Source organism: Meriones unguiculatus, chromosome X, assembly GCF_030254825.1.
Source record: "Meriones unguiculatus strain TT.TT164.6M chromosome X, Bangor_MerUng_6.1, whole genome shotgun sequence".
NCBI lineage: Eukaryota > Metazoa > Chordata > Mammalia > Rodentia > Muridae > Meriones > Meriones unguiculatus.
This window is the reverse complement of record NC_083369.1, coordinates 92,032,008-92,058,850: the sequence shown is the minus strand read 5'-3', so window position 1 is coordinate 92,058,850 and position 26,843 is coordinate 92,032,008. Positions and strand designations below refer to the sequence as shown.

The 26,843-nt window shown below is 38.1% G+C and overlaps 1 protein-coding gene across 1 annotated transcript in view; it reads right to left on the bottom strand.

Annotated features, from left to right (window-relative positions):
- The window catches only part of Sytl5 (synaptotagmin like 5), a 329,523-nt gene that overhangs the window by 86,981 nt on the left and 215,699 nt on the right, over positions 1 to 26,843 (bottom strand). Inside the window, exons 5-6 of the mRNA XM_060374394.1 lie at positions 9,576 to 9,782; positions 599 to 711 (exon numbers count right to left, since the gene is read on the bottom strand). Of these exons, the coding sequence (XP_060230377.1) occupies positions 599 to 711; positions 9,576 to 9,782 (320 nt within the window). The remainder of the gene's footprint in view (positions 1 to 598; positions 712 to 9,575; positions 9,783 to 26,843) is intronic.

The following is a 26,843-nucleotide window of genomic DNA, read 5'->3' as shown; positions in this document are numbered from 1 at the left end:
GCTGGTTGTTCTTGGTAATTGGGAATAGTATAATTCCTCATTGACTGAAATTTTCCTGCATATTTTAAACCCACTAGCTTATCATATTTAGTTACTATCCAGTAAATTCTATTGATTCAGTCTAAGCATTATGACAATGAAAAATGCTCCCTGGAATTTCCTAATGCTCCCACTTGTTTAGAACTAAGAATTATATTTTTCTAAAAAATATCATTTAAAAATATAAAATTAAACTTCGCGGAAAATCAAGAATTGCTTTCAGAATGGGAAGCGTTTATTTCTCCAACAGTTTAGTGAAATGTTTAGTGAAACATTAGAAATGCACTTGGAAAAATAACTTGTTATGGTGACAATGAGTGGCACCTTTGAAAATCTCAGCATGTCAGATATATGGGAATTCAGCACAAAACTTACTTTCTGCTGATTTCCTTTGTATGATTTTCAGATTTAGATTTCAAGCTAACAAGTTGAGAAATGACCTAAGGGAATGAGGGGGAAAAATCCAACTGTGTTCATGTGCCACATGACCAGAGGGAAGTTACTTAGCCCAACCAAGTGACAATTTACATGCTTGAAGACACATGACTGCATTAGTTACCTGGACTTCTTAAAATTGACTGTCGCACAACATCAGTGCCGAGAACATTGACGTGCTTGAAACGCTTTGACTTTTCTTCAAAAAACCATTCTCCACTTATAAACTTCAGCTGCCTGCTCATGACGCAAAAGAAAGATTCCAAAAATAAGTTATTTAACTACAAAGGTAACTTTCAAAAACCAGTTAGGTAAAAATGCTGACTTGTGGATACAAGATATTCAGTGTGGGAAATGAGGAACAATCAAAGGCTCCATATAAGATAAAGGTATCAACAAGAGACAGTTTTAAACACTGGGCTAAAAAAAGAACAGAACAAAGACTATCACAGTACTCCAGGAGAATGCTGATGGATGCATTCCAGAGCAAGGGCAAAACTAATAGAGAGGAGGAAATAAATCCCCATGTTAGAAATGCGCTCCTAGATCTTGTAATCAATTGTATGTTAAAGATGTGAAAAAATACTTTAATAAGCCTGGGCTGTTTGGTTTTCATTGTCAACTTAATACAAACTGTGTCACCTGGGAAAGGGAACCTCAAGTGAGTAACTACCTCCATTAGACTGTCCTTGAGCCTTTTCTTGACAGATGATTGATGCAGCAGGTCATAGTCCACTGTGGGTGGTGTTACCTCTGGGGACTAAGACCTAAGTTATATAAAAATGAAAGCCATAAAGAGAAAGCCAGTAAGGAACTTTCCTCCATGGTTCCTGCTTGGGCTCCTATTTGAGTTAATACTCTGACCTCCTTCAATGATGGACTGTTACTGGGATATGAAAACCAAACAAAACCATTTCATTCTCAAGTTGCTTTTGGTCAATGTTTTATCACAATGAAAATGAAGCAGGACAAGTCCTATCCATCTTTTGAGCCTGACCTATAATGGCTATGTGAAATCACCTTTATCTTCCTTCTAAAAATGTCTGTGATCATTTTTGCTTTCAGAGCTTTAAATTTTATCTTAGAATTATAAGTAATGTCTATTGGTCTGTTAACTCTCAGAGAGACAATCTCTATATAACTCAACTCTCCACCTGTAGTACTGTAATGCTAGGCTTTTTATGGACTGTGCCCTCAAGTCATATTTCTTTTCTTATTAAATATACTAACATACATGTGTTACATAGATGATGGAATTCATTGTGGTATTTTAATTGTGCACATATTGCACATAAATGGTATTAATCTCTACTTGAAATTATAACTTTTACTTGAATGAATGGCTACTCCATCATTTTAAGACTTTAACTTCTTTACATATCTTCACCACAAACCTCATTATCAGTGACATGAAGGCAGGAGCCTTGACTCATTTGTTTACCATCTCTAGCAGTAATATTTGGTACTGTGGTTTGTAAATATTTGTGAAATGAATCAAGATCACTGGAATTCAATCCATAGCAGCTGCACTGCTATAAAGCTCATGTTGAAATTTCCAACAAAGACTTAGAGAGTCATAAAATTCATTAGGTCCTCTAAAATTATTTCTAATTAAACATGAAGAAATAGCTTAGAAAAGCATGAACTGAGGGTGGAAATCAATTCTGTATTATCGGGGTAAATTATTTTTAGAGTGTTACAGTAGAAAATGAGGCTGAGATGTAGGCCTGGGATATGTAATAGCAACATTTGGATGCCATGCCAAGGAGAAATGTCATTATGGAGTAGAAAACTTACTCTAAAGTTCACACTAGCTGATACAGTCTTTGGAGAAATACAAAAAGATGTGAGAGACTAGCAAACCAATTAAAATTACTTTAGTTCACAAGGCAAGAAATGATAAAATATAAATCAAGGTATCATAAGGATGAGACTGTGCAAGAACTGGTGAATCTGATACGGTAGCTAAAGAAAAGCAACTGAAAACCAGATAAAGAGTTCTAGCCCCAGAGCATTGTATAGAGATTTATCAACAAGTTGTACTTTAAAATCAGCAAACAAATCCCAAATATAAAGTTTATACTGGAAAAAATGTCAGCTTTATTCATCATAGTAATTAATATCATACTTCTTACTATAGGAGACAAAGGTTCTATTACTGACAACAATGTCAAACTGCTAACCTTAGAGAAAGTATACAGTGAAAATATGACCATAGCGTATACATCCCACACTCACTCCTGGAGCGCATATAACCTACTGAGAAGCAGATTATGGAGTGGTTATCTTATAACTGCAGAAAGTACAGAGTGCATCAAATTTAAGGAAGCCTAAATCTACCAAAAATAAATTTGAGTAAAATATTCCTGGAAATATCTCTAGGGATTTATAGACTTATACATTACTACTTATTCTATAAATACAAATATTTGTGAAATTTTCATTTCTAAGAGTGTTCTTTCAAGATTACTATCAATACAAAACTCATATAAGTACTAATGCAATCCAGTTTTATGTGTGCTATCTTTAATCCTCACTATGAGATGTCAGGTAGCAATGACAGTCCTTACTTTATAGACTAGGAAGCTCACATGGGTTAAACAAATTCTTCAAAGTTATATGATGGTAGATATGACATTCATAGTCCAAGTCTCACACCCTTCCATTTGGCAATATCATCAGAAGAGAATTCGTGTTTCCCAGCCACAACCAGGCTTTGATGAGGGGTGAAGATGTATGAAAGTGCTTAGCATTTCAAATGAATGTGTGCACACTGGGGGGCAAGTATCAAGAATAAAGAAGTGGTGGGAGAGGAATAAATAATGGCACTCACTATAAGATTTCAATCTGTCTGTCATGTCACTGTAGTATTCAAACAACTCAAGGCTTGAAATGACTGTTTCCTCTAAGTTGAACCTAGAAGATAGAAATTCCAGTGTGCCACACTTGTTTGTGAACACTGGCTGCTGACTATCACAGTGTTAGATTCAGATTTTATTTAATATTAAACATCTGAGCCTTCTGTAAGTTTCCTTCACTCAGAAATTTACATAAATGTTAAGAAGTTCTGATCTCTTTGGAATAGGGCAAGTAGGTAATCTTGTTTAAAAAGACATAGTAACTAAAGTATTTTTGTTATTTATTTACACTGGAGACACCTGTATTAGGATGTGTTTTATAAGATACAGTAAGACACTTTTCATCTGTTAATTACAAAGAAGCTATGTAAATTTATTATTTATAAATTAATTCACTACATAGTACATATTTATTGAATTCCTTTTATGCGTCAGACCTATTAAGGATTGAAAGAACTGAAGAGAGAAACACAAACACTCTCTCCATATAGAGGGGTGATGAGTCTAGGTTCCTTCTTTTCCAAGCAGAAAAAATGCAAAGAAACTCCTATTCATATGATAGTGAAACTGTAAATCACTTACAGGCAAAAAAGCAAAAATCTTAAACTTAGTGAGAGACCATAGCAGAAATGGATTAGCTACAAAGGGAGCAGCCTCCCTCTACCAGTTCTTGCTAGAAGCATTTCATTATTTCAGAAATAAAACCCTGTCCAAGGCAATTGAAAATAAAGGTTGTTCTTCTAACTGATTAGAGAATGACTCAATTTCTGACTCATCTCATCTGTTAGAGGTTAGGGTGGGAATTTTAATTTAATGGTCTATTAAACATGTGGACAGCCCAGTAGGGCTGTGACATTCCCTTATCACAAAGGACATTCACTGCCAATAAAATATCGTTTATGCTTCCTTATTGAAAACCACTCCATGAATAGCAAACAGGATATTTTCAATACAGAAAGCTTTAGTCTCAGAGGACACACAAACTACTAGCTTAAACATTACAGAAGTATTATTAATTGATTTTCAGCTAGAAAAGTAAGCATGAACTTTGATATATTAAATACTCATGTAGATTTTCACTTATTTCAGAAAAAATAACAATAAACAAATTATTGCTAAAGAAGTATAAGAATCACACATTGAAAGCTATTTTTTCTTTAGAATATCTAGAATGACAAAGAATTCATTTGATCTGTTCAAAAATAGCATGATAATATTTTTTAACATTGGACTGTGAAGCCACAAGAAGGCATTCCATGCTCATTTACCCTGGTATCTTAGCCCGTTTTATACCAATAGGTTAACAACAAATGTGTAGGAGGGATAAACAGGTGTGTGGATGAATAGATTAATTAGACGGATAGATGGTTGGTTTGACTAAGGTAATGTTTCACCAATAAGAATTGATTGAAAAGTTTTCTATGAATATATTAATACTTCCTAAGCAAAGCATCCTGTTCAACATCTTAATATTTATGTGTGCATCTTCTAAGAATAACATGTATTTTTTCTGGGATAGGAAGATATTCACTTTGGTTAAAGAGCAGATGTACATGGCTTTTTTGTTTTTTGTTTTTTCCTCTCAACTTCATGTTTCCAATAGAACAAAATTATATTTGTTCTATTTTTCCTTTTACTCCAGCCTGATGTGCTTTAAGTAGGAAACATTCATGCATCCATTTATCATTTCATTGTCTTGCTCATCCATGCATCTACTCATTTAACAAATATAGACATAGTACCTACTTCCGGCATTCCTTTAGGCATGAGGACATCATCAGTAAACAACACAGATTTTTTTAATTCTCCTGTTGTCATGGTTATGAAGCTTATATTATAGTAGAGGAAGAAAGATGAGGGATCAGATAAATAGTGAAATATGTAGCAAATGTGTTCTAATTGAAAAGCACAGGAAAGGATTCACTCATTTTAGGTAAGCCAACTTCTGTAACAATCTTCAAATTCAAGTCAACATATCAAGAGTTCACCTCTTTTTAATACAATCTGAAGAGAATCTGATTCCTGTCTTTCAGCGAAATGATGTAGTTAATTAGACCTTTATTTACCATCTATATTATCTAGTAAATCAACTGACTGAAAAAGCCTAAGGCCACAGGTCTTGTGATATGGTACTTATAACTAGTATAGATAAAATGAATTTTTTCTTTCTATATTGAATTTGGAGGCTCCATGTAATAGTAAAGGGTTTTTGAGTCTTAGCCCTTATACACTTTAGTCAGAGTAAATGAGGGCCTGGGCTATAAAAGAGAATGAACAGAAGTGGGATAAGAGGGAAATGAGGAAAAGAAGGCATTCTAAGTATCAATCCAGAAACTAAGATATTGAATTACAAGGAAAAATAAGAACTGGAGAAATAGGTATTGAGAAATTTCTCATCAATCCTTGGAGTTTTGAGTTAAGAGTTCAATTGTATAAGCAATTCTACTAAAATCAGAACTAAGACAAGGCTGCCCACTCCCTCCATATCTATTCAATATGGTATTTGAAGTCTTAGCTAGAACAATAAAACAACTGAAGGAGATCAAGGGGATAGAAATTGGAAAGGAAGAAGTCAAATATCTTTATTTGCAGATGATATGATAGCATAATAAGTGACCATAAAACTTCCATTCAGGGATCCCCTACAGCTGATAAAAAAACATTCATCAAAGTAGGTGAATACAAAATTAACTCATAAAAATCAGCCGTGCTCCTTTATACAAATTATAATGGGACTGAGAAAAAAATCAGGAAAACAACACATTTCACAAAAGTCTAAATAATAAAATACCTTGTGATAACTATAACCAAGCAAGAGAAAAACTTGTATGATAAAAACTTCAAGTTTTTGAAAAATAAATGAAGATAGCAAAAGATGGAAAGATCTTCCATGCTCATGAATCTATATGATTAATATAGTAAGAATGCTCATCCTACCAAAAGCAATCTACAGATGCAATGCAATTCCAGTCAAAATTATACCACAATTGTTCACATATCTTGAAAGAACAATTATCAGGTTCATATGTAGAAAACATCAAAAACTAGGAAAGTGAATACAACTGTGAACATTAAAAAGAAGTCCTGAAGAGCTCACCATTCCCAATTTCAGGCTGAACAAAACTAAAGTAATAAAAACAGCATGGTATCAGCATAAAAAGAGACATGTTGGTAAATACAATTGAATTGAAGACCCAGACATAAATCCCCATACACCTATGAACACCTACTTTTTGATAAAGAATCCAAAAATACCCAATGGAAAAACACAGCATCTTCAACAAAGTGGATCTTGTCAAAGTGGATGTCTGCTTTTAGAAGAATGCAAATTGATCCATACCTATTACCCTATACAAAACTCAACTCCACGTGGATAAAAGACTTTACAATAAAATTTTTACAATGAGCCTTATAGAAGAGAAAATGGAGAAAAGCTTTGAACTCATTGGCACAGGAGACAGTTTTCTGAACAGAACTCCAATAGCATAGACACTAAGATCAACAATCAATAAATGGGACCTCATGAAACGCTTTTATAATGCAAAGGACACTGTCAGTAGAACAAAGTGGCAGCCTGTGGAATGGGTAAAATTTTTGACCAACTCTACATCTGATAGAGGACTAATATCCAAAATACATAAAGAACTCAAACTAGATACCAAAAGACTCCTACAAATAATACCATTAACAATGGTGACCACATCTAAATTTTCAAAAGAGGAGACTCAAATGGCTAAGAAACACTTACAGAAATGGTCATCATTCTTAGCCATCAGGAAAATGTGAATCAAAACTACTTTGAGATTCCCTCTTACATCTGTCAGAATGGCTAAACACAACAACACAAGTGAGAGCTCATGCTGAGGAGGATCTGGAATAAGAGGAACAATCATCAATTTCTATTGCTAGTGGGAGTGCAAACTTTTACAGCCACTATGGAAATCAGTATGACAGTTCCTCAAAAAGTTGAAAATAATCTACATCAAGATCCAGCTATATTACTGCTGGGCATAGACCCAAAGGGTGCGTTCTCTTACCACAAGAAAACTTGCTCAACCTTGTTAATCACTGTGCTATTCATAAAATCCAGAAGCTGGAAAAAAAATCTAAATGTCCCTTGACAGAAGAATGAATAAAGAAAATGTGGTACACTTACACAAGGGAGTATTACTTAACTGTTAAAAATGATATCATAAAATGTGCAGACAGCTGGATACAAGCAGAACTCATCTGGAGGTAATGCAGGTCCAGAATAATAACTACACAATGCAATTGTTTATATGTATTATTAGCTGTTAAATAAATGATAAGCAAGCTACAACCTGTAAATTGAGAGAGGTTACGTATAGAGGAAGAGAGTGGAGGAGGGGACTCATGGTTCTTCCTGGGAGAGGGAACTAGAATAGATTTTATGGGTGGACTGGAGGAAAGAAGAGAAGGATCAGATGTGTAGAGAAAGGAGAGAAGGAATTGAGGGACAGAATGTGTGGAAAGAGCTAGAATTGAGGGGCATTTGAGGGGTGGCTTGGAAACCTAATGTGAAAACTTCCTAAAATATATGAAGGTGCTGATCTTATCAAAATCGTCAAATAATGAGGGAGATTATGCTGGCAAGTCTCATGAAAACTTGACCCAAGCTTTCGTTATCTGAAAGAGGGAACCTCAGTTGAGAAAATGCCTTCATAAGAGCCAAATGTAAAGCATTTTCTTAATTAGTGGCTGATATGGTAGGGCCCAGCCCATTGTGGGTGGTGCCATCCCTGGGCTGGTAGTCCTGTATTCTGTAAGAAAGCAGGCTCAGCAAGTCACAGGGATCAAGGCAGTAACCAAGACCCCTCCATGGCCTCTACATAGATAGGCTCCTGCCTCTAGGTTCCTGCTCTGATTGAGTTCCTCTCCTTTCTTCCTTCAGTGATGGACTACAATGTGGAAGTTTAAGCCCCCAAACCCTTTTTTTACAACTTTCTTTCTGCTGTGGTGTTTCATCAAAGCAGTAGTAACAAAGACAGAGTTCAAACTGGCCACCTCAACAAATGAAACTTTCAATATTGGGACTGTGTTATATCCAATTGAATTGTTTGCCAAAGGCAGTGGTTCTCAACCTTCCTAATGCTGTGACCCTTTAATACAATTCCTCAAATTGTGGTGACCCCCAAACATAAAATTATTTTGTTACTATTTCATAACTCTGATTTAATATCTGATCTCTAATGTAAATATCTGATATGCAGGATATCTGATATTCAGATGCCAAAAGGGGTCATGATCCATCCACAGGTTGAGAACCACTGATCAAAGGGTCTATTAGAAATCCCCAAACAACCCACACTATTTCAAAGACAATAGGTTGCTCTCTGAAAACTGATAGCAAGGCCCCACTGCTGAAGACAACATCTACATAACTCTGCATATGAAGAAGTCAAGCTGGTGCCTGCATAGAACCTCACCCCAACATTCTAGCGCAATGGTTCACAACTTGTGGGCTGATACCTCTTTGAGGTTTGGATAACCTTTTCACAGGGGTCATCTAAGACCATTGAAAAGCACAGGTGTTTGCATAGATATCACATTAGGAAGGTTGGCAGACACTGATCTAAACAAAGACATAATGGCAAGGCTGCCTCCCTTTGTCTGTTTTGATGAACAGTTAGGCCTGGAGAACATTAACTGTCTCAGTGTTGCACCTCAGCTGATGTGTACAGCACACAGGGTGTTTGATACTTCTCTTGCAAGTTATCTCAAATGTTTCAGAATGTCAAAAGAATTTTATCTATGCCTTTGAAGAGGGAATATGGTATCTAGAAAGGATCAAAGAGAAGAAAACACATTCCCAGTTTTTAAATACAGGAAGAAACTTAATCCATTAGGCCTCCAATTTTATTATGCTTCTGGGTTGTTTTTAATTCTGTTCCCTATCTGCTTCTATCTGTCTCTCTCCCACTGATTACTCCTCTGGCTCTCTCTCCCTGTGCCTATCTGTCTCAACTTTCCTCACTGTCTCTCTCTCACACACACCACACACACTCATACCACATACACACATACCAAACACATGCTCATGCCACACAACACTCATTACACACACACACCATTCACCTCACATACACTCTCACATTCACAAACACACACTACCACACACACACACACACACACACACACACATACCACACACACATATCACATTTGCACACCACATATACACCATGCAAATATGGATTTTGCACAGAAAGGCAGGAAACTCACTCGACTTTGGCACAGATAGTGCACTTCCAGCTGCCACCAAGTCCCGTGACTCGACACTCACTGCACACTCTGAGTGAGCAGGCTTGGCATGGATCTCCCCTGTCAAAGATGAGTCCAAGGTTCTTCTGACAATGAACACAAACTCTACTGGTCTCTTGAGTCTTTCCACTTCTTCTCTTTGCTTCTAAAATTTCATTTTTCAGCTTCCTGGTAAGAAAAAGGGCATATTGAAAACATAGGAGAGGGCTGATAAAATGCCTTAGTAGGTAAAGTCACTTGCTGCAAAGTTGACAACATGCAATCAATGCCTGGGAGCCACATGGTGGAAGAAGAGAACTAATTCCCTCTATTTTTTCTTCTCCATATAACATGAGAGGCATGGTGAATGTGTGTGTGTGTGTGTGTGTGTGTGTGTGTGAGAGAGAGAGAGAGAGAGAGAGAGAGAGAGAGAGAGAAAACCCAACACACAAATAAATACATAGATGTAAGTAAAAATTTTGCACAAGAGCACATCGTTCTTAATTCAAAAATGTTTTCATTTTTGAATCAATGAATCAGAGCCAAATACTTTCAGCCAATACAATTGTATTGATCCTTCCAGTATCAATGATCTTTTGAAATTGACTATTGAGGGAGTAGTATGTGTGCTTTACTTTTGACATCTTCCACTAGCACTGTTTTTTTTATCAGTGTTTACTCATTTATCAAAGACAACTTTAATATTATAATCCTGGAAATGTTCTCTACATGTCCACATGGTGTATGAATACAAAGACATTCAGCCCCATTGGTTCTGTCCTTAAGTAAACCAACTAAGAGTGCAACTACAAACCTGTTCTAGCCTTTCAGTTGTATATAATTCTATTTAGCATTTAAAAGTTTTCAACAATGTCCATTAACCTTTTTTGTCAAACACCTCTATGCTTGAGTCCAGGATACAACATAAATTAGCTGTCTAAATACAAGCATTGTTTTACCCACTTAATTTAATCTTTTCCAAAACATAAATATTCTTAAGTGGTTGTTTTCATGAGATAATAAAAGTAAAGTTCCTCAGTCCCACTGAAATCAGGGACAAGGCAAGGTTGTCCACTCTCTCCATTATCTCTTCCACATAGTACTTGAAGACCTAGCTAGAGCAATAAAACGACTAAAGGAGATCATTGGATACAAAAAAGAAGGGAAGAAGTAAAAGTATCACTATTCACAGATGATATCATAGTATACATGAGCAACCCCCAAAATTCAACCAGAGAACTCCTTCAACTGATAAACACCTTCAGCAAAGTGGCTGGATACAAAATGAACTTAAAAAAAAAAATCAGAAGCCCTCTTGTATACCAAGGACAAAAGGGCAGAGAAAGAAATTAGGGAAACAACACCCTTCACAATAGCCACTAATAGCATGAAGTATCTTGGGGTGAATCTAACTAAGCAAGTGAAAGACCTGTTTGAAAAAAACTTTAAGTCTCTGAAGAAAGAAATTGAAGAAGATATCAGAAGATGGAATGATCTCCCATGCTCATGGATGGGTAGGATTATCATAGTGAAAATGTCCATCTTCCCAAAAGCAATCTATAGATTCAATGCAATTCTTATCAAAATACCAACACAATTTTTTACAGACCTTGAAATGAAAAATCTCAACTTCATAGGGAAAAACAAATACAAAAACAAAACAGAAATACCAAAACGATCCTGTATAACAACAGATCATCTCAAGGTATCTCCATCCCTGATCTCAAGCTGTACTACAGAGCAATAATAATAAAAACTGCATGGTACTGGCATAGAACAGGATGGTGGATCGATGGAAACAAATAGATGTCCTTCAAATAATCCCACATACGTACGAATACTTGATTTTTGACAAAGAAGCCAAAACTACACAATGGAAAAAAACAGCATCTTCAACAAATGGTGCTGGTCTAAATGGGTGTCTACATGTAGAAAAATGCAAATAGACCCATATTTATCACCCTGCACAAAACTAAAGTCCAAATAGATCAAAGACCTCAATATAAAACCAGACACACTAAATCGGTTAGGAAAAAAAAGTAAGGAAGAGCTTAGAACTGTTGACACAGGAGACAACTTCCTGAACAGAACACCAACACCACAGGCTCTGAGATCAACAATCAATAAATGGGAACTCATGAAACTGAATAGCTTATGTAAAGCAAAGGACACTGTCATCAGAACAAAACACCAGGCTACAGATTGAGAAAGGATTTTCACTAACCCTGTATCTGACAGAGGGTGAATATCCAGAATATATAAATAACTAAAAAAGTTAAAAGCAACAAATCAAGTAATCCAATTAAAAACAGAATATGGAACTAAACAGAGAATTCTCTGTAGAGGATTATAGAACCCCTGCTCTGATGAAACCAATGTCAGCTCAGTATCCAAGTGGGTTCCCTAGTAAGGGAAACAGGGACTGTCTCTAATCTGAACTCAGTGGCTGGCTCTTTGATCACCTCCACCTGAGAGGGGAGCAGCCTTGCCAGGCCACAGAGAAGGACAATTCAACCAGTAGTGATAAGACCTGATAAGCTAGGGTCAGATGAAAGGGGAGGAGGACCTCCCCTATTAGTGGACTTGGAGAGGGGCATGGGAGGAAATGAGGGAGGAAGGGAAAGATGGGGAGGGATTAAGAGAGGGGGCTACAGCTGGGATACAAAATGAATAAACTGTAATTAATTTATAAGAAATAAAAATTTAATTAAGAAAGTGAAGTTCTTGAGTCCTGTCACACAAGTATTAAATACATTCTATTTCATACCCTCTTTTAAAAGCTCTTTGACAGCGGGATCCAAGATGGCAGAGCAGAGAGGACACTGTTTGACAAGCAGGATAGCAGTGACTGAACAATGACCAACAGACTGAACTGGGGACCCTAAAACAGCAGTGATTGTGTTCTCCAGGTGAGAAGAAACCCCACAGTATGGACGGCAATCGTGTCCATTCTCAGGTCACCCAGCTAAACCCCTGAAGAGTTCCTGGGTCTCAGCAGGCACTTCGTTGGCAGCCCAGAGCCACACCTCTGTGTGCTCTGATCACCATCCCAGACTAAACTGTAAGCCTCACAACACCAGAGACTGGCTTTTCCAGTCGAGAAAAAACAGAACAGTGAAGGAAGCAGTTAGGACCAACTAACCTCAGATCACCTAGACAATCCCTTGAAAAGGTCGCAAGATCCAGCAATGACTTAGCTGCCAGCCCAGAGCCACATGCCTGCACACCAACTCACCATTGCAGACAGAACTGTGGGCCGTAAAACACCATAGACTGGGTTTCGAAACCCTGTCGGGAAGAATTACCATGGTGAAGGAAACATCAGGTGCAACCTCAGGACACCCAGCTAACACAGTGCCAAAAGTTCCCAGGAAGTTTCCTGATTCCTTCAGGTGCCCAGTAGCCAGCACAGAGACACTCACCTGCACCAGCATGCTCTCTAATCAACATAGCAGACTGAACTATGGACCCTACAGTTCATAACAGACTGGATCTAACTGTTGAGAGGTAACCCCACTGTGAGGGAAACATCAGGCCGGACCTCAGGACACCCAGCTAATCCCCGGAATAGTTGCTGGGTTCCCACAGGCTCCAGGCACTTGCCTCCTGCCACATACCTGTGTGCTGTGCTCAACTGCCACTGATTAACACTTGGGTACTAGGGCACAGAGCTCCAACCTCAGATCTACAGACACCTGGGACCCAGGGGATCAGACTCCAGATGCTGCTGCTCCAAAGTGCAACTTATCTCCCTAGCTAAACTGACCAAACTGTGGGGCTGCCTAGTTCTTCAAGAGGGCTTTGCCCAGCAAACACAGTGTATGAGCAGCAGCAGCAACTCACTAAATTCAGAACAAAAACCCAGTGGCAGGGCAGCTGTCTCCAGGTGAGAAATTGGTCATTGTTCAGTCACTGCTATCCTGCTTGTCAAGAACCCACAACCCCAGTTACTGCACAGGTCCATACATCTGAGGTGAGCTGTGGCAATTCCCTGAGAAGTACCGGCCATTCGATGACCATACCCAAAAAGCTGAGGAGGCTTCCCTTAGGAACAAACATCTTCCTGCCAAAGGGATGCTCCTCACCCCAGAATTCCAGCAGGCACCAAAAACTAACAGGAAACACCCAAGAAATCCAGATGGGCAGAGGGCAGAAGAAAAGCACAACCAACAAAAGTCAAAGCAATATGGCATCTCCAGAACCCAGTTATCCAAGGGAACATAGCCCTGAACACCCTAATATAAATGAAGTTCAAGAAGATCACTTTATATCTATGCTTACAAAGAGGATAATGGAGGAAACAAATACAATATATAAAGAAATAGAAGAAGATAAAGTCAAACAGATTATGGCCATCCATAAAGAAATACAGGAAGATGCAGCCAAACACAAACAGTTTGTGGCCTTCGGAGAGGAAATAATTAAATCGCTGAAAAAAATAGAAGAAAATTCAAACAAACAGGTGAAAGAATTAAAGGAAAAGCAGGAAAAAACAGTCAGACAGGTGAAGGAAATCAACAAAACAGTTCAAGATATGAAGATAGAATTGAAAAAAATTTAAAAAAATGGTGGAAATGATGGAGAGGGAGAACTTAGGGAAGAAAACAGGAACTACAGAGGAAAGCATAACCAATAGAATACAAGAGATGGAAGAAACAGTTTCAGGTGTGGAAGATACAATGGAAGAAACCGATACAGCCATCAAAAAATATGTAAAATCTAAAGAATTGCTGACATAGTCATCCAAAACATCCAAGACAACATGAAAAGACAAACCCTAAGAATAATAGGAATAGAGGGAAAAGATTCCTGTCTCTAAGGTCCAGAAAATATTTTCAACAAAATCACTGAAGAAAATTTCCCCAATTTAAAGGAGAGGCCTATGAGCATACAATAGGCTTATAGAACACCTAATAAATTAGACTGGAAAAGAAAATCCATCTGCCACATAATAATCAAAACAATAAGTATACAGCACAATAAAAAACATGTACTAAAAGCTGCAAGGGAATAAGGTCAAGTAACATGTAATGGCAAACCTGTCAGGAACAGACCTGAATTTTCAACAGAGACTATGAAAGCCAGAAGGGCCTAGAGAGATATCATGCAGAGGCTAAGAGACCACTGATACCAACCAAGACTACTATACCCAGCAAAAATCTCAATCATCATAGATAGAGAAAATAACATATTCAACGACAAAAACAAATTTAAAGAATACCTACCCACAAATCCAGACTTAGAGAAGATATTAGAAGAAAAAATACAACCAAGAAAGCTAACTACCTTCAAGAAAACACACAAGAAATAAATAACCTCACTACAACAAACTAAAAGTAGCCAAGCACACAAAGACACTACCACAACCACAACATCAAAATAAAAAGATCTAACAGCCACTGGTCTCTCTCAACGTCAATGGACTCAACTCTCCAATAAAAAGACACAGTCTCACAGAATAGATGAATAAACAGGACACAAACACTGCTGCATATAAGTCACACACATATAAGTCAGTCACAAAAATAGACATTACTTGAGAGTAAAGGACTGGAAGAGGGTTTTCAGAGAAATGGACCCAAAAGACGAGCAGGAGTAGAAATTCTAATATCTAATAATATAGACATTCAACCAAAATCAGGCAAAAGAGATGGGGAAGGTCACTTTATACTCATTATAGGGAAATTCCACCAAGAAGACATCTCAATCCTGAACATCTATGCCTCAAAGACGAGGGCACCCACATTTGTAAAAGAATCATTAATAAAACTTAAACCACACACAGATCCCCAAACATTAGTAGTGGGAGCTTTCAACACCCAACTCTCAACAAAAGACAGGTCAACAAAACAGAAATTAAACAAAGAAACTAACTCTAAACAGAAGTCATGAATCAAATGGACCTAACAGATATCTATAGAACCTTTCAACCAAACACAAAAGAATTTACCTCCTTCTCAGAACCTCATTGAACATTCTCCAAAATAAACCCTATAGTTGGTCACAAAGCAGGCCTCAAGAGATACAAGAAGATTGAAATAATAACTTGTATCCTATCAGACCACCATTTACTAAAGCTCTACCTCAACAACAGAAATAGCAGAAATGTGGCCACTTTGCTGAAGGTGTTTATCAGCTGTAGGAGTTCCCTGGTAGAGTTTTTAGGGTCACTCACATATACTATCATATCATCTGCAAATAATGATAATTTGACTTCTTCCTTTCCAATTTGTATCCCCTTGATCTCCATCAACTGTCTTATTGCTCTAGCAAAGACTTCCAGCACTATGTTGAAGAGATATGGAGAGAGTGGGCAGCCTTGTCTTGTCCCTGATTTCAGTGGGATTGCTTTAAGTTTCTCTCCGTTCAGTTTGATGTTAGCTATAGGTTTGCTGTATATCGCCTTTACTATGTTTAGATATGTGCCTTGTATCCCTGATCTCTCCAATACTTTAAACATGAATGGATGTTGGATTTTGTCAAATGCTTTTTCAGCATCTAGGGAGATTATCATGTGGTTTTTTTCTTTCAGTTTGTTAATATGGTGGATCACATTGATGGATTTCCATATATTGAACCACCCCTGCATACCTGGGATGAAGCCTACTTGGTCATGGTGGATGATATCTTTGATGCGTTCTTGTATTCAGTTTGCGAGTATTTTGTTGAGTATTTTTGCATCAATGTTCATAAGGGAGATTGGCCTGAAATTCTCTTTTTTTGTTGGGTCGTTGTGAGGTTTAGGTACCAAGGTGACTGTGCCTTCATAGAATGAGTTTGGTAATGTTCCTTCTGTTTCGATTTTGTGGAATAGTTTGAAGAGAACTGGAGTTAGCTCTTTTTTGAAGGTCTCGTAGAATTCTGCGATGAAACCATCAGGTCCTGAGCTTTTTTTTTGGATGGGAGACTTTCGATGATTTCACCTTACACCCATGAGAATGGCCAAGATCAAAAACTCAAGTGACAGCACATGCTGGAGAGGTTGTGGAGAAAGGGGAACCCTTCTCCACTGCTGGGGGGAATGTAAACTTGTACAACCACTCTGGAAATCAGTCTGGCACTTTCTCAGACAACTAGGAATAGCGCTTCCCCAAGATCCAGCCATACCACTCCTGGGCATATATCCAAAAGAGACTCAAGTACACAAAAAGGACATTTGCTCAACCATGTTTGTAGCAGCTTTATTTGTAATAGCCAGAAGCTGGAAACAGCCCAGATTCCCCTCAACTGAAGAATGGATGCAGAAACTGTGGTACATCTATACAATGGAGTATTACTCAGCAATGAAAAATAAGGAAATCATGAAATTTGCAGGTAAATGGGACCTGGAAAGGATCAGCCTGAGTGAGTTGTCCCAAAAGCAAAAAGACACACACGGTATATACTCACTCATATAGACATACAACATAGGACAAACCCACTAAAATCTGTGCATCTAAAGAAACTAAGCAAGAGAGAGGACCCTAACTAAAACGGTCAATCCCCATCCTGAAAGGCAAAGAGGATGGACATCAGAAGAAGAAGAAAACAGGAAACAACCTAGGAACCTTCTACAGAGGGCTTCCTAAAGCCAGAAGAAGAAAACAGGAAACAAACTAGGAACCTACCACAGAGGGTCTCTGAAAGCCTCTGCCCTACAGACTATCAAAGCAGATGCTGAGCCTGATGGGCAACTGTTGGGCAGAGTGAATGGAATTTTATGTAAGAAGTGGGAAATAGTAAGAGCTGGAGAGGACAGGGTCTCCACAAGGAGAGCAACAGAACAAGGAAATTTGAACACAGGGAACTTCCCAGAGACTCATACTCCAACCAAGGACTATTCATGGAGATAACTTAGAACCTCTGCACACATGTAGCCCATGGCAGTTCAGTGTCCAAGTGGGTTACATAGTAATGGGAAAAGGGACTGCCTCTGACATAATCTGATTGGCCTGCTCTTTGATCACCTCCCCCTGAGGGGAGAGAAGCCTTACCAGGCCACAGTAGAGGACAATGCAGCTACTTTTGATGTGAACTGATAGACTAAGATCAGAAAGGAGAGGAGAACCTCCCTTATCAGTGGACTTGGGGAGTGGCATGCATGCGGAAAGGGGAGGGAGGGTGGGATCTGGAGGGGAGGAGGGAGGGGCTTATGGGGGGATACAAAATGAATAAAGTGTAATTAATAAAATAAAAAATAAATAAATAAAATATAAAGCTGCTATAAACATGGTTGAGCAAGTAAAAAAAATTAGCAGAAATCATACACCCACATGGAAATTGAACAACTCGCTACTCAAAGACAGCTGGGTCAGGGAAGAAATAAAAAAAAAAAGAAATTAAAGTCTTCCTAGGATTCAAGGAAAATGTAGGCACAACATACTCAAACCTATAGGATACAATGAAAGCAGTGCTAACAGGAAAGTTCATAGCACTAAGTGCCTTCATAAAGAAATTCAGAACATCTCATACAAGCAACTTAATGGCTCTCCTGAAAGCCCTCAGAAAAAAAAAAAAAAAAGAAGAAGAAGACACGCCCAAGAGTAGATGGATGGAAATAATAGAACTCAGGGATAAAATCAATAAACTAAAATCAAAACAATTCAAAGAATCAGTGAAACCAAGAGCTGGTTCATTGAGAAAATCAAAAAGATAGACAAACCCTTAGCCAAACTAACTAAAAGGCAGAGAGACACTATCCAAATCAACAAAATCAGAAATGAAAAGGGAGATATAATGAAAGACACTGAGGAAATCCAAACAATCCATTAGATAGAACTTCAAAAGCCGATAAGCCACAAAATTTGAAAAACTTAATGAAACTGATAACTTTTCTTGATTAATTCCACTTACCAAAGCTGAAACAAGATCAGGTAAATGAATCAAATAGTCCTATATCCTATAAGGAAATAGAAGCAGTCATCAAATTCTCCCATCAAAAAAAAAAAAAAAAAAAAAAAAAAAAGCAGCCCAGGCATTGATGGTTTCATAGTAGAATTCTACCAGACCAAACCTTCAAAGAGGAGCTAATACCTATACTCTTCAAACAATTCCACAAAATAGAAACAGAAAAAAACATTGCCAAACTCATTCTATGAAGCCACAGTGACCTTGATGCCCAAACCACACAAGGACCCAAAAAAGCAAGAGAATTTCAGGCCAATCTCTCATATGAACATTGATGCAAAAACACTCAATAAAATACTTGCAAACCAAATCAAAGAACGCATTAAAGATATCATCCACTATGAACAAGTAGCCTTCATCCCAGGTATGCAGTAGTGGTTCAATATATGGATATCCATCAATGTAATCCACCATATAAAAAAAAAACTCCTTAGATGACTAAAACACCTTTGAAAAAAATTAAACTTCCTTTCATGTTTAAAGTCCTGGAGCGATCAGGGACACAAGGCATTTACCTAAATATAGTAAAGGCAATATACAGCAAGCCTACAGCCAACATCAAACGGCAAAAAACTTAAATCAATCCTGCTGAAATCAGAGGGAGAGCCCATTTTTTCCATATCTCTTCATCATAGTTCTTGAAGTCCATGCTAAGCAATAAGACAACTAAAGGAGATCTAGGGGATTCAGATCAGAAAGGAAGAAGTCAAAGTATCACTATTTGTAGATGATATGATAGTATACATGACTGACCCCATAAAATCTATCAGTAATCTCCTACACCTGATAAACACCTTCAACAAAGTGGCTGGATACAAAAATAACTCAAAAAATAAGTAGCCCTCCTGTATTCAATAGACAAATGGGCTGAGAAAGAAAATAGGGAAACAATACCACTAACATAGCCATAAAGGACATAAAGTACCTTGGTGTAACTTTAACCAAGAAAGTCAAAGACATGTATGAAAAACAAAAAACAAACAAACAAACAAAAAACTTCAACTCTCTGAAAAAAGAAACTGAAGAACATATCAAGATGGAAAGATCTCCCATGCTCATGGGTCAGTAGGATTAACATAGTGGAAATGGCCATTTTACCAAAAGCAATCCACAGATTCAATGCAATTCCCATCCAGTTCCCAACACAATTCTTTATAGACTTTGAAAGAACAATTCTCAACCTCATATGAAATAACAAGAAACCCAAAATAGCTAAACAATTTTCTACAATAAAAGAACTGTTGGAGGTATCTCCATCCCTGATCTCAAGCTGTACTATAGAGCAACAGTAATAAAAACTACATGGTCCTGGCATAGAAACTGGCAATGAAATTAAATAGAAGACCCAGAAATAAAACCACACACCAATGGACAGCTAATTTTTGACAAAGATGCCCAAACCATACAACAGAAAAAAGATAGCTTCTTCAACAAATGGTACTGGTCTAACTTCCAAGTCCACATGTAGGAAAATGTCAATAGATTCATATCAAGTACCATGCACAAAATTAAAGTCCAAGTGGATCAAAGATCTCAACATAAAAGCAGAAACATTAAAACTGTTGGGAGAAAAATTGGGGAAGAGCCTTGACCTCATTGGCACAGGCGACAATTTCTTGAACAGAACAACAGCACAGGCTCTAACATCAACAATTAATAAATGAAACCTCTTGAAATTGAAAAGCTTCTGTAAAGCAAGGACACAATCAACAAAACAAAATGACAGCCTACGAACTGGGAAAAGATCTTCACCAACCCTACATCTAATAGATGACTAATATCCAGAATATATAAAGAACTCAAGAAATTATACAGCAACCAAACAAATAATCCATTTAAAAATGGGATACAGAGCTAAGCAGAGAATTCTCAATAGAGGAATATCGAATGGCAGAGAAAAACTAAAGAAATGCTCAACATCCTTAGTCATCAGGGAAATGCAAATCAAAACAACTCTGAGATTCCATCTCACACCTATCAGAATGACTAAGACCAAAAACTCAAGTGACAACATTCTGGAGATGTTAAGAAAGGGGAGCCCTCCTCCATTGCTGGTAGGAGTGCCAACTTGTACAACCACTTTGGAAATCAACCTGGTGCTTTCTCAGAAAATTGGGACTAGCTCTACCTCAAGATCCAGCTATACCACTCCTGGGCATATACCTAAAAGATGCCCAACCATTCAATGAGGACATTTGCTCAACTATGTTCATAGTAGCTTTCTTTGTAATAGCCAGAATCTGGAAACAACCCAGATGTCCCTCGAAGGAGGAATGGATACAGAAAGTGTAGTACATCTACAGAATGGAATACTACTCAGTTATTAACAAGGAAATCATGAAATTTGCGGGGAAATGGATCGAACTAGAAGAGATCATCTTGAGTGAGGTAACCCAGGAACAGAAAGAAAGGCATGGTATATACTCACTTATAAGAGGATATTAGCTGTATAATATAGGACAGCCATCTACAGACCTAAAGAAACTAAACAGAAAGGAGGACCCTAGGGAGGATGCTTAAATTTCATTCAGAATGGTAAACAGGATAGACGCCACAAGCAGTGGAAGAGAGGAAATTAGATGGGAGCCTACTACAGAGGGTTCTCTGAAAGGATTCATCCAGCAGGGGATAGAAGCAGATGTTAAGACTCAACACCAAACTTTGGGCAGAGTGCAGGGAATCTTATGGAGGAAGAGAGGGGTGATGTTAGAGGGACATGGAAGGAACAGAGGCCCTACAAGGAGACAAAAAAAAAACCTAAAAGATCTGAGCCCACGGGTTCCTGCAGATGCTGATGCACCAATGGAGGACCATGCATGGAGAGGCTTAGACCTCCTGCGCTGAAGTGGCTGATTGGCACCTTAGTCTCCATGTGGCTCTCTGAGTGAGGGGAGAAAGGGCTGCCTCTGTCATGAACTCAGTTGACTGCTCTTGATCACTTGCCCCATGTTGTTGCAGCCTTGCCAGGCCATGGAGAAGAGGAGACAAGCAGTCCTGAGGAAATTCAACAAGCTATGGCCAGATGGTAATAGTGGGGAACTCCCCCTTTCAGTGGACTAGGGGAAGGGGATGGGGGAGGAAGAGGATGGGGAGGAAGGGGGATGGAGGGTGGGACTTGGAGACTTGAGAGACAGGGCTTCAATCAGGATATATAATGACTAAATTGTGAAGAAAAAAATTTAAAAATTTCAACAAACATAGAAACAAATAAAAAAAATAATAAAAGTATCTCAGATGTAAATTATATGTGATGTCAGATTTGAGGTGCTGGCATCTCTGTCTTAGAGCAATGGATTTCTTTTGTCAAATTATCTAAACTTCAATCATGAGTATACGTACTTTTGTCTTAATTTTGCATCACTTAATACCATTTAGAATGCTTTTTCTCATTAAATGCAGAAAACATAAGTATACAATGTGTACCTTTGCAAATATAGTGAATTCACTTTTCAACATTATAAAAAATATTATTTGACAAGAAATGCATTTATCTGCCCTTACAATACTTGGAATTGTATGCACAGCCCCTTCTCCAGAAGCAGCACTTAGGATCTGGTTTACTGGATCAAAAGCTGCTTTTAAAATTCATAATTAACATTTTATCACAATATGCAATTATGATAGTATGAGACATACAGCTTTGGGATCTGTGTTCTCTAATTTGTTCATACAGTGGAATAGCTTAGAAATACTGGTGTCTAACTCTCATGTCCACAAATTTGAAAGCTATTGGTTTGAGAGGTGGCCTGGGAAAAGCTATGTCTAAAATTTCTTTATTTGTTCTAGTATACTGTCAGTTTCCACAGACACAGCTCTAGAAGATTGGCCTGTTCCCATTTTAATACTTTTAGATATGCCATTCCTTTAGGTTGCTGATCTCTTGTCTCAATGCCCAGGAATAAAGCCTGGAATCTACATTTTTATACCATTTTTCCTTTCACATTTGTAACATTAGATTTTGTCAGACTCAACTAGACTAGTGTCTTCCCAAGTACAGAAAAATGCCTGCATTTTCTTCACCATGCTGTTCAGACTCAAAGACCATGCTAGGTTATAAAGCAATTAAACAGTTGAAGGTAATAATTATTTCTTCTGTGAAATCTTATGAATCTCCACTGGTGCATGTGTAGTGTGCATGTGTTGAAACCACAGTGAATACCATTAACAGTTAATTCATGTTAGTAAAAACAAAATATTTTAAGTATACTCTGTAGGCCCTGAGTAGAAACAGGATATTCTGATATACAATATCATCACTTCCCCTTAAAGTTAAGACAACTGGGCCCATCAGTTGCCTGACCAGGAGACTACCCCTCAGGAAAGCTAACTTAAATGAATCTGTGCTAAATAAATAATAATCCATATCCCATTAATGAAATAATGAGCTTAAAAATGTCAGGACCTCTTCCAACCCCAGATCAGTTGTTTCCTATCTTCACTGCTGAAACTACTCATCTTTCCAAGTTCTAACTCAAACAGAATAACCTTTTCTTATCCCATCTCTTTTCTAGAATAGCAGCCACAGTCCTATATATGCTTTCCCTAGCATTCTGGGCATTACCACATTCTCAGAAGATCTACATCTGCCCGCTTTTCTTTTTTTCTTTTTTCTTTTTTCTTTTCATTTCTTTCTTTTCTTTTTTCTGTCTTCCTTCCTTCCTTCCTTCCTTCCTTCCTTCCTTCCTTCCTTCCTTCCTTCCTTCCTTCCTTCCTTTCGTTCTTTCTTTTTGGTTTTTTGAGACAAGATTTCTCTGGGTAGCCTTGGCTGTACTGGACTCAAGCTGGCCTCAAACTCAAAAAAATCTGCCTGCCTCTGCCCCTGTGTGCTACTGTATGCTACTGTGTCCAGCCCATCTTCATTTCTATAGATGTTTATAGTCTACAATTGCTGATTCTAACTCAAAGGTAGATCCTTCAAAGTGTAGACTTTAAGCTATCAGAATGGATTTTCTTGAAGAACTCTACTACATGACTTGTGAGATCACAATAGTTGTTTGAGTACTTCAGGGTCCAGGGTTAGTAGGCCTTTTGTGTAACATTGTTGCCCAGTGCTCTCTAGGTACCTGCATAAAACTAGACTCATTAGCATTCCCTCATGAATTAGAGATGGGCTCAGGAGGCCCTGTCCCTTGCTGAGGAGATATAGACAGTTAATGATTGCTGCGGTAGGGGGACACACACAATCCCACCCTTCTCTGAGAATAAATATTCAGTTAAATGTTGCTAGAGATAGAGCCATTTTCCTTAATGGTGTGGCCACTTGTAAAGTATCTATGGTCACAAGTAACTCCTACTAAACTTGTTAGTTCACTAATCTAGACTTGGGTGGAATATTTTCTTTAGTATGTCATTGATTTCTATGGCTGTTTGTCTCCCTAGAAAAAGTTATCACAACTAATGGATACAAAGTAATCTAAATAACCAGAAGATAAGAACCTTTGAGAGCAAGTTCATCTGAGTAGATTGGTGGGTCAACATAATAAACAGAGCAGAGAAGGGATTCTCTCCAGGATTTTTCTCCTGGATTTATATCCTGGAAAAGTGCTTATCATTAGGTCCTGAAATTTTAACCTCTTATTAGCTTCTTTTGCTACAATAGCTGGCACCACTTAGGGACGTTATAGCCATATACAAGGCTTTCCACTGTGTGTGTTCGTGTGTGTGTGTGTGTGTGTGTGTGTGTGTGTGTACTTTACTTCACAGTGGTTTTCTTAACATTCTACCTTTAACACAGAAAATTGTTACTGAAAAAACACAGGACTCAGTACAGATAAAACTAAAGGAAAGCATCTTAGCTGGGCAATTCCTAAGACAATTGATGTTTACGATGCCAACTGTCTTTGAAACATGCTACAAAATCTGGAAAGCATTTCACAGGCTGATACAGAAGATAAAACAGCTTGCTGATTTTTCAAATCTCTCTTAGACACTGAATTCAATCATTTTTCTCTTAATGAGTGCTAAAATACACTGTCAGTTTTCAGACATTCATGAGGCAGAAGGGTCACTGAAAAGATGTCTCACACTGTTCTGTACTGCTATAACAGAATACATACACAAAGTAATTCATATAGAGCAAATGTTCATTTCATATCACTCAGGAAACTGAGAAAGTTTAACATCAAGGAGCAGTCAACCCCTTAGTGGCACAAGTCTGTAATCCTAGCTAACTGGGCAGTACGATCACAATTTCACAACCTACCTTAAGTGATTTCAAGGCCAGCCTGTATTTTAGAAAACCTGTCTCAAAATTAAAAGGAAAAAAAATGGAGAACTGAGGTTATACATCAATGGCAGAGTGCTTGCGAATCACGCTCAAAGCCCTGAGCTCAGTCTCCAGTCTTTCAGTATGCAAAGGGGACTGCAAGAAGTTATGTTGATAGCTGGCTATAGCGTTTTCATTGTTTCACTCGTAGCCAAAGGTCGGAGGGTGTGAGGGGTCAAGAAAATACAAGAGGAACTCTAAATTGCTGTGAAATCAAACCCACTGTTTTAGAATAATAATGAAGACATATATCCATAAATGAGGAGGGGAGAGTGAGCCCTGATGATTTAAAGACTTTCCATTAGACTCCCACTTCCAAATATGTATTGGGTACTAGGTTTCCAACAAGTCAATATTTGTACTTTTATTTTGTGTATGAATGTTTTGACTCTGTATATGTATGTATACCACACGTGTGCTTGATGCCTAAGGAGGTCAGAAGAGGGTGCATCAGGCATACTAGAACTGGAGTTATGGATGTTTGTGAGCCAACATATGGGTGCTGCAAATCAATGCTGGGTACTCTGCAAGAGCAACACGTGCTCTAAACCTCTAAGCCATCTCTCCAGTGCCCCCATACCAAAAGTTTTGAAGGATATAATCAAATGAGGCCAGTTAGTAATTAGAATAAATGAAAAAAAGTACAATTGGAAAAATGGTACTAAGGGGAATGGGAGTGCAGAAAACTAGAAGAAATGGATAAGCTGACAGGTCTATCTACTCTCTGTGGTGCCAGCTATTGTAGCTCTCAAGTAGCTACTCTCAGAAATCAAGGTGGAGGTCATTTATATGTGCATAGCTTTAGTAACCTCAAATGGGCATCTGAAGAAAGTGAGTTTCAGGTCTGCTGTCCCAGTAGTTCCTCATCTCCCCCACAAACAGAAAAGCCACCCTCAGAAGCTGTAATGCTTCTGGATCCAAGAAATGGCTTAACAAATGGGATTGTTTTCTGTTCTTCCAGATACCTAGAAACCCTGAGTTAGGCTGTTGCTTGAATTGGTTTAAATACAGAACATCATCATTAAGGAGCCAGTATCCTTTCATCTTGTTGCTTCTCTATGCAAAAAATATGGCTTATTCTTATGCAAAATGACCAGGCAGCTCCAGCAGCGCAGCCTCATTTAAGGCAGAACAAGGGAGTGTGTGCTTAGCTACTTTTGAAGAGGGGTTTTCACAGACAAAGAAAAGTCTACTTCAGAAATCCTCCCACAAGGCTTCTTGGATTTGAGCAGACAATATCACGTCATTGCCAAGGAGTTGCACTGAGGCTAGGGAATTGACACTTCACCTGGTTTTGTGGATATGGGTAAAGAATATTGGGTAAGGAATAATTCCTCTTTCCTAAGGGATCGTGTTGTGCTCTATTGTGAATTCTCCATGAGGCAGAAAAATCTCTCTTTTCTGGAGACAGCAGCTAACTACAACACAGTTTAGGTCTCATTTCATAATAGTCTTATGTTCACTTCACAGGAAATGAAAAGAAAAAACAAAATCCGGCGCTGGACCACACACACAAACACTCAGAACTAGGTTTTTGGCTTGCTACACTCACTGTCAACATTCCTTTTTAAAGCTTCAGTAATGGTGAAAAGAAGGTTCCCTGCTGGCTTTGGGCTACTCATTTAATTGTTATAGCATTCCCATGAGGTAAAAACTACCCAGCTATGTCACTCTGCCCACTCTGTCTTAATGATTTTTAGTGTTTTGTCAACATGACATGAACCAGAACATATGGAAAGAGGGAACCTCAATTGAGAAAAATACTTCCATCAAATTGTTATGTAAGCAAGTTTGTGAGGTATTTATTTGGTTAAGGGTTGGTATGGGAAGACTTGACTGTGAACAATGACCTTTCTGGGCTGGTGGTCCTGGGTTGTATAAGGAAACAGGCTGAGCAAGACAAGGGGAGCAAGCCAGTAAACAGCACTCCTCCATGACCTCTGCATTAGTTCCTGCCTCCAGATTTCTGCCTTACTTATCCTGACTTCCTTAGATAGCAGACTACAAGATGTCAACTGAGATAAAACCTTCTCTCCAGCTGCCTTTTGGTCACTGTGTTTATCACAGCAATAGAAAATGAGGCAGTCTCCTTAATTTTC